At 43.9% G+C, this 8,394-nt stretch overlaps 1 protein-coding gene across 1 annotated transcript; it reads left to right on the forward strand.

Annotated features, from left to right (window-relative positions):
- Positions 1-33: 33 nt before the first annotated feature.
- Positions 34-4,252, forward strand: LOC127003679 (uncharacterized). The gene is made up of 2 exons (XM_050870603.1): positions 34-509; positions 1,771-4,252. Exons 1-2 carry the CDS (start codon positions 132-134, stop codon positions 2,125-2,127), a joined length of 735 nt encoding a protein of 244 aa, XP_050726560.1. The 5' UTR covers positions 34-131; the 3' UTR covers positions 2,128-4,252.
- Positions 4,253-8,394: the final 4,142 nt, after the last annotated feature.

The raw sequence follows: 8,394 nt of genomic DNA on the forward strand, positions 1-8,394 counted from the left end.
GCCTGGTCAAGGAGTGAGGATATAAGTGAACAGTGAAGCGCGCCGAGTGTCATGGCGTCCCCCGTGGTCGCCGTGAGGGTGAGGAGACGGGCAAGGCCGAGGCTGACGTGGGTGAGGTGAAGCCGGGCCAGATGGAATTGTTCGCTGCCATGCTGGACAGTCTGAGGCAGGAATTGGATCAGAGAACAAAGAGGGCAGACGAGAGGGCACGCGAGCAGGCTCAGAGGGCAGAAGAGAGGGCACGCGAGCAGGCTCAGAGGGCAGAAGAGAGGGCACGCGAGCAGGCTCAGAGGGCAGAAGAGAGGGCACGCGAGCAGGCTCAGAGGGCAGACGAGCAGGCTCGCCATCTTGCCGAGGTCCTCCAGAGCTGTTTCTCGTCGCTGAAGGTGGAAACCCAGCAGTACACCGACCAGGGCTGCGATAGCGCGAGGAGTGAACGGCTGGAGGAGGTGCGGACCCAGGAAGGCGAGGTCCGAGGCCTGAGGGAGGCGGAGAGGCAGCTGCGAGAGGTGGCACTAGGGATTGTCGTTTTGGACCTTTTTCTTTGTCCCGGGATTCCGGGATAAAATTAGCCCTAATCCCGGGAATTCCAGGGATTTTCAATTGTCTAAAATTGCACATTATACCTAGTTTCACGTTCAGATTTTTGATGTGCTTAACATTAATAGATATGCAAAAATATTACTGTAGATTGACTGTCTTATTAATTCCACTTAATATTTAATTCCAAATTTTCAGCATACACTTTGTTTCTCAACAAAGTAAAAGGAATAAGAATAAGAGCTAGTATATGCTGCGTTTACTACTTTTTTTCTGCTTCCGAATTCCAATGTGAATGACAATGTGAATTATAGTTCATTATCGCTGATAAAGAAAGAAAGAAAAAAAAAACATTTGTTTCCATGTATACCCAGTGAAATGAAAAGAGTACTTAATGACAGAAAATTTAATAAAAATAAATGAAGAAAAATTAAACGTATGCATTCTTTATTTATAATATGAACTAAATGATTAAGAAGTATCTCATAGAATAAGATCTTATTTAACACAAGCAAATTTCCATAAAATGAAAGCAATAAATGACAGTAAGTTTAATCAAATGAATGAATAAAAAATAAAACATACATGTTCTGCATTCCTGTGTAAACTAAAATGATTAATAAGCAATCGAGCATGTATGGAATTTTGATAATAAGATCATAAATAACACAAAAAGTTATGTATCATCTTAGCAATAAGTAGCTAAAACGTTGGGAACTATGGCAACAGCGATCAGCTGTGCGGGCAGGCAAACAGACAGACAGACAGACAGTTTACTGGTAACCGTCACTGTTCGGTCACTCACGCGAGGAGGGAAAGTGTGCTGTTTTTTTTTTTTTTTAAGCTGTCACGCTCATCTCAATGCCGTATACATACATCAAAGTGGAATATGCAGACATGGTGTTCATTATACGGGCTCTGTTACGGGTAACGGGAGTGCCATGGCTGCTTTATAATACTCAAGAGAATACCTAAACAGTAAGTCCTTCCTTCACAGTGTTCACACACACACACAAAACACTCCTCACGGGACACCCTGTATATACATATAAATAGAAGCACAAGTTCACAAGTTCACAACTATCCTGCAGTCAAATTTGTCTTTTTTTTTTATATACTTAATTTCATGATTTTTCATCTCGGGATTTCCCGGGATTTGCAAAAATATCCCGGGATTATTAAACCTTGAAAATTGTCCGGGATCCCGGGATCCCGGGAAACAAACCCTAGGTGGCACCGTCGCACGTGGAGGAAGAAGGCTCAGTTCTGGCAGGAAGCGCCGGGGCGGCGGTCCTGCAGGGGCCTATCTGGGGCCCCTGGCAAGGACTCCTGGAGCCTGGTAGCGTCGTGGCGGAACCAGTAGCTGCCGCAGGAGGTTGGGGAGCCCCCGCCTCGTTGCCTCCCTCGCCCCCTCCCTCTCCTCCATGCCAGCCGGCTCGCAGGTCACGTAGTCCGCTCTCCCATGGCAGCAGCGAGAGGTGGCAACGTGGTGCGGAGAGGAACAAGAAGCGTCACGTGGGCTGGAGGCGGGTGCACGGGTGGCGGACTGGCGGGGCTTCGCGTGGGGCCCCTGGCAAGGGCCCCTGAAGCCTGGTGGCGTCGTGGCGGAGCCGGTGGAGGCTGCAGGAGGCTGGGGAGCCGTTGAAGCCGCTCCCTTGGGTCCAGCTGGTGCTGGAGTCGGACCCATTAACCCTGCCTCGTTGCCTCTCACCGCCTCCCTCTCCGCCATGCTGGCCGGCTTGCAGCCCACGTGGTCCGCCCGCTCCCCGCTGTGGCCCCTCGGCCTCCCGGCGCTCAGGGAGGCTTAAGCCAGCGGAACACGACGGGAAGTTGGCATGGGAGGCCCAGTTCAAGATGCCAGCTGCTGCCCAGGGCTGGGGCGAGGATGAGAAGGCGCTGCAGCTGACAACAGCGCTACGGGGCTCAGTGGACGGGCCCGGCCGCTTGGTGGGGAGCGCCGAGAGGACCTTGGGGCGGCCTAACATGCCGGCCGCTACGCGACTCCGAGACGCGCCACAGAGGCTGTGGGCCGGTCTTACAGTCCTTTCGGGAGCGGCAAAACGAAAACGCGCACCAGGTTTGTTGGCTGGCGTACGAGAGCCAGGCGCCCGTCTTACACTCAAAGATTTAGGCTTCTTTCAGACGGCGCGGGCACTGCCCGCGTCCGCGTTTAAGCGCGGACACACCCGCTTCCGCGTACCTTTTCAGACGGCGCGGGTGAAAACCACCTGCCACCCACGGGCCTCGTCATCTGGCTCACCAGTTTGTGTTCTGCACGCACTAATCATGGACCGTGATCGCCTTCGTCTCCTCTACCTATTGCATTTGCGAAAGAAGAAGAGACATAGAAGGAGATTATGGATTCATCCCTTGATTGCTGAAAGGAGCAAGACTGGAGCATTCAACACACTTTTCCATGAACTGAGACAGGATAATATGAAGTTTTTCAACTACTTCAGGATGTCCATCACAACCTTTGACGAACTGCTTCACAAGCTGCATGACCACCTCCTTCGGCAGGACTCTAAAATGAGGGACTCAATCAAGCCTGTTGAACGTCTCTCTGTTGCCTTAAGGTAAGGCTTACGTTTATAATATATTATCATTTATGTCAATTAATAAATTCCATTTTCAAAATGATTGAAGATACATACAGTAATTCATGATCAGTATAATCATGACTTCACTTTTTTCACAGTACCACAACCAATGCTTCTACCTTCACCATCACCTTCATTATTATTATCATCATCTGCAGCAAGAGGATGGACACAAACATCGCTAACATCCTTTTCATTTAATATTTAGTAAATGTTCTGCATTATAATCACAACACAGTGACAGTTAGATAAGTAATGTCTCCTTAAAAAATGTAATACAAACGATTTCAAGAAAGTAATGAAGAACTTGGCACAATTACTCACTTAAGTGAATACATTATTAAATGTCACGTAACTCATAAGGTACAAAGTAGTTCAAGGCAAAGTAGTGTATTTATATGCAAAGTTTGCATCACATGGGGAACCAAGCTCTGACACCTCAGAAGATACTGGTGAAACTGAAGTACTACATGTAGGCGGCGGTTGAACATGTGACCCATGCATATATGGTGAGCTGTGTTCAGTTCTTTGTAGTCCACTTGATGACGGATTGTTCCAATAGGGTGGAGGGTGTGAAGTGTAGGGGGCCCGCTGTGGCAGAATGTAGGTTTGATTCTGTGGTAAATCATGAACTTGAAGTGAACGGGTCTTTTTAAGGTTCTGGATCAGACCAATAACACCAGACTGGAACTGCAAAATCTCATCATCGGTAAATCCTTCGAGAGAGGGAAGAAGTCCTTTAAAAAAGGAAATATGACGGTTTTCTTCTGCTGCTAAATGTTCCAGGATTTCTCTCTCAATGTCAACTTTCTTTTTCTTTGGAGCATTCCTAACAGACATTTTTGTTGCACTAGCTTCACCAACCTCGCTGGCTTTCTCCAGAACATCGCTGTCTTCTCTTTCTTCATCAAGTCCTCCGGGAGATTTTTCAGAATCAACTTCAAAGCTTGACTCTGTTTCCCTCATGTCCATATTTACCTTTAAGAAAGAAAGCTGTTCATGGAAGATATAGTTCTTCACAGTCTTTGCTGCTGAGCCACTCTTCCCTTTCCTCTTCTTGACCGATTTGATGTACTGATCCTTGACATTTTTCCACTTATTTATTATCAGCTTACCTGAAACAAATTAAGAGTAGTACCGTTAGAGGAAGTCTATAACTGCACTGCATCAATTGCTTATTTATTTATTTACTTATTTATGTACGTTATTTTTTCTCTCCTCAGGTACCTTGCCAGTGGGAACACCTTAACTGACTTGTACTACACCTACAGAATTGGAGTCTCAACCTTATCTGATATAATCCAGAGTGTTTGCACGAGCATTTGGACTGTCCTTAAGAATGAAAGCATTCCTCAACTAACGACGGAAAGACTGATGGAGATTGCTGAGAAGTTTGAAGAAAATGCAAATTTCCCTAACTGCTTCGGGAGTGTTGACGGGAAACATATTCGAGTGATCAAGCCACAGCACAGTGGCTCATTGTGCTTTAACTATAAAGATTACTTTTCTGTCGTTTTGATGGCAGTAGCTGACAGTCAATACAAGTTTGTCTATGTTGATATTGGCTCTTATGGCAAAGACAGTGACCCTACAGTGTTCTCTAATTCAACATTTTGGAAGGCAATCGTCAGTGGAGAACTGAAGCTCCCTGAATCAAAACATCTGCCAAATGATGGAGGAGTTACAGTACCTTATGTGCTCGTCGATGACGAAGCCTTTGGGCTGCACCCTAACCTTATGCGCCCTTTCGGAGGAAAAATGCTAAGTGTCCAAAAGCGTGTCTTCAACTACCGTTTAACCAGAGCAAGGAGGTTTGTGGCATGCACTTTTGGTATTCTTACCAACAAATGGAGGATTTTCCATCGACCACTGAATGTTTCTTTGGACTTTGCAACAAAAATCATTCAAGCATGCTGTGTACTTCATAATTTTGTCAGAGACAGAGATGGTTACGCATTTGAAGACACTCTTTCTGTGGCAGGCTTTCAAGACTGTGATGCAGAACGCCAGAATCAACGAGGAGGCTTGCAGGCAACAAACATCTGTCAGAAGTTTGCAGAGTACTTCATGAGTGAGTTTCTTTCCTGCCTTCACTACACATCACAATGTCACCCATAAATATCATGGTCCATGGAGACTGCTGCCTCAACCAAACAGACATAACCTAACCAAACTTAACCACTGCAGCTGCCGCCCTGACTGTCCAGTGCACTGACAGTTCTGGTACGGTTATGTTAGGTTTTCTTAGATTAGTTAGTTTTCTTTATTCTATTGAATTACTTATTTGTATATTTTCTTCAAATTATAATGGTTTTGAGTACTATTAATCTAAAAATACTAAGAAATAAAGCAGGGGGGAATTGTTTCTTCACTCAAAGAAATGGATATTTGGGATAACCTGGGGAAAATAAACTGGTAACTCTCCTGTCACACTAGCCATGTCCCAGGATAATTAGTTCTTACCAACAAGCAGCTCTAGGGCCAATAAGATGGAGATCAGCAATGAGGCCACATGCCGCTAAAGCATATGCCCCCAACTTTACCTTTATTAAATAATATAGCATGGGGTAAAGAATTTATCATTACATATTAATATTTTATTGATAATATAGCTTTATTTAGCCTTAGTACGTGTGATGAAAAAAAGGATTACACAGTTTAATAATTTATTTTTCCATGTTGAAAATACAGGTAAATTTATTACCAAATAAAGATTTTCTTACAGCAAAAGGTTTTTTATGATATCTGTAACTTGACTGCTCTTTGATGCTATAAATGGACACAGTCACCACAGGACAGCCCCAGGGCTTTGTCCTGGAGCAGAAATATCGGATGATCGTGTCACCATTCTCCCTCTATTCCACCTGGCCTGTACGGTACTCTTTTCTTCCTTTCTGTAGCACACGTTCCATTGCTTTGTTCTGTTAAGCCCTAGTATTTGAACTTATCAACCTTTGCCAACTCCACTCACTGAAACCTCACTGTACCATTTCCGTAGGGCTCACTCACATGTATTCAGTCTTGCTCCTGCTGATTTTCATCCCTCTTATACAGTGCATACCTCCACCTCTCTAGTTCATTTTCAGTTTCTTCCCTGCCTTCACTAAATATCACAATGTCATCCACAAATATCATGGTCCATGGAGACTGCTGCCTGACCTCATCCGTCAGCCTGTACATCACTACTGAGAATGAGCGGACTGATCCTAGGTGTAGTCTAACCTTGACCCTGACACTCTTTGTAACTCCTGCCATACCAGCAACATCATAAACTTTTTTGGACACATGGTGTGCTTCCTCGGATAGAGAAATTATATGTAGAAAGTGTACCAGGTATATCAGTTGACATCTCCAATAGCCCTGCTACCTGATGACGACAATTTATATGCAGTCAGCTATGGTGACAAGCATCTTAAGACTCGGAAGAATTCCACATCCTGTGGGAGAGACATATATGTACATAAAGTATTATTTAAAAAAAATGCTGTCATGTTGAAATTAGGATGAAAATAAATAAATGTTGGGTGTGCAGAAAACAAGAGAACTGAGAAAAACAAGCTGGAAAATTTAAACAAGTACACTATAACAGTGACTGAGGGACAGAGTGATGAATGGAAGAACAAATTGTAATGCTAATGCAGCTATAGCATTTGCCCCCAGCTTTATTTTTTTTAAACTTAAAGATAGGAAGGGGGCCGAGCCGAACCTATCCTGCACAATCCTACATAACCTACCTGAAGATTTTGGCCTGACCTGAGTGGTATATTTCAGAGACTGCCTTCAATTTTTGGGGTAACCTATGATGCTTTATCGTATGGAAATAACTGTCGCACCAGAATACAACGACGAGAACAATGGAGCAAAATATTTACAGAAGAACAACACAGCTATTTCAAGAAAATATAAAAAAATCTCCTTAACTGCCATTCCCATAAATTATTCAGAAATTAATATTGTAGTCAGTATTTTAAATAAATGAGAAAAATCATCTTATTGCTGTGGAAACTTGCTGTGAAGTAGCTGTCAGGGCAAATGACACTATCCTAGAGCTGCAGCTCAACATCAGGATAGTAACCTATCACTGCTCAGGATAATAACCTATTGCTGCTAAAATAAAATATGGCGACTTAATAGATTGAGAATTATATACTATGATTCCACGGAACTAAGCAAACCTAATAATTAGTACCCTAATGCCGTCTGAATCAATCAGAGCTAAAATAGTTACCTTTCACTGTAAGACAGTAGCCTATCACTTCTTATCTAGTTATTCATAACACAAACAGTCGTACTGATTACTACATAAAAATATATTCAAAATAAACTGGTGACCACCCGTGATGGGTGTATTTCTATAGTTTTTGTTTTTTCTCCCCCTCTGCCTGGGACCAACTACTATGAATAGTTCCATTATACCTTGAATGTTTTTTGGGTGGCTGTCTTATATATTCTTAATATTTCATAATAGAATTCATGTTGACTGAGTGCCACCAAATCCACAGGTATGCAATAGTTTGTTAACCCTATCAGCACACTCGTATGAGCTACGAAGACAACTACATACAACATTTTCAAAAAGAAATGTCAACAGATAAATAAAACACTAAATGTACTTACCGAAAATATCCATTGCGTTGGGTGAGACGACAGACGCTGTTGTGCTGGCGGTGTACGATACGCTGCCCAATAAAACGCTTGTACAACAAAAATAAAGGTGTTTTCAATAATTATTTGCCTTATATATGCTCTCTGCATGCTAGGTATGTTATATCATTGCATATTTACTTATTTACTTTGAATTCATAGGTTACAAATCTCGTTTTCGTCACCACAACCGCTCCCCAAAATCTCCTTACCAAAACGCCGATTTTTCGTTCGCGAGCGAGCGAAAAGCAGCGGCCAAGAGCGACTGTAAGACCCGATCGCGCGCGAAAGGCTTTCGTTCGCTGGCTAGCGAACGAAAACGGGTGACTGTAAGACCGGCCCTAAGACCCGATCGCGCGCGGAAGGCTTTCGTTCGCTGGCTAGCGAACGAAAACGGGTGACTGTAAGACCGGCCCATAGTTCTCACCCTTGATGTTTTCTGCCCCACCCTTGATGTTTTCTGCCCCACCCTTGATGTTTTCTGCCTCACCCTTGATGTTTTCAGCCCCACCCTTGATGTTTTCTGCATCACCCTTGATGTTTTCTGCCTCACCCTTGATGTTTTCTGCCCCACCTTTGATGTTTTCTGCCCCACCCTTGATGTTTTCTG

The sequence above is a fragment of the Eriocheir sinensis genome, chromosome 26 (assembly GCF_024679095.1).
Source record: "Eriocheir sinensis breed Jianghai 21 chromosome 26, ASM2467909v1, whole genome shotgun sequence".
NCBI classification, from domain to species: Eukaryota; Metazoa; Arthropoda; class Malacostraca; order Decapoda; family Varunidae; genus Eriocheir; species Eriocheir sinensis.

Coding starts and splice junctions, on each gene's coding strand:
- LOC127003679 (XM_050870603.1), top strand. CDS start 132: ATGGAATTGTTCGCTGCCATGCTGGACAGTCTGAGGCAGGAATTGGAT. Junction 510..1,770: donor CGGAGAGGCAGCTGCGAGAG/GTGGCACTAGGG, acceptor AACAAACCCTAG/GTGGCACCGTCGCACGTGGA.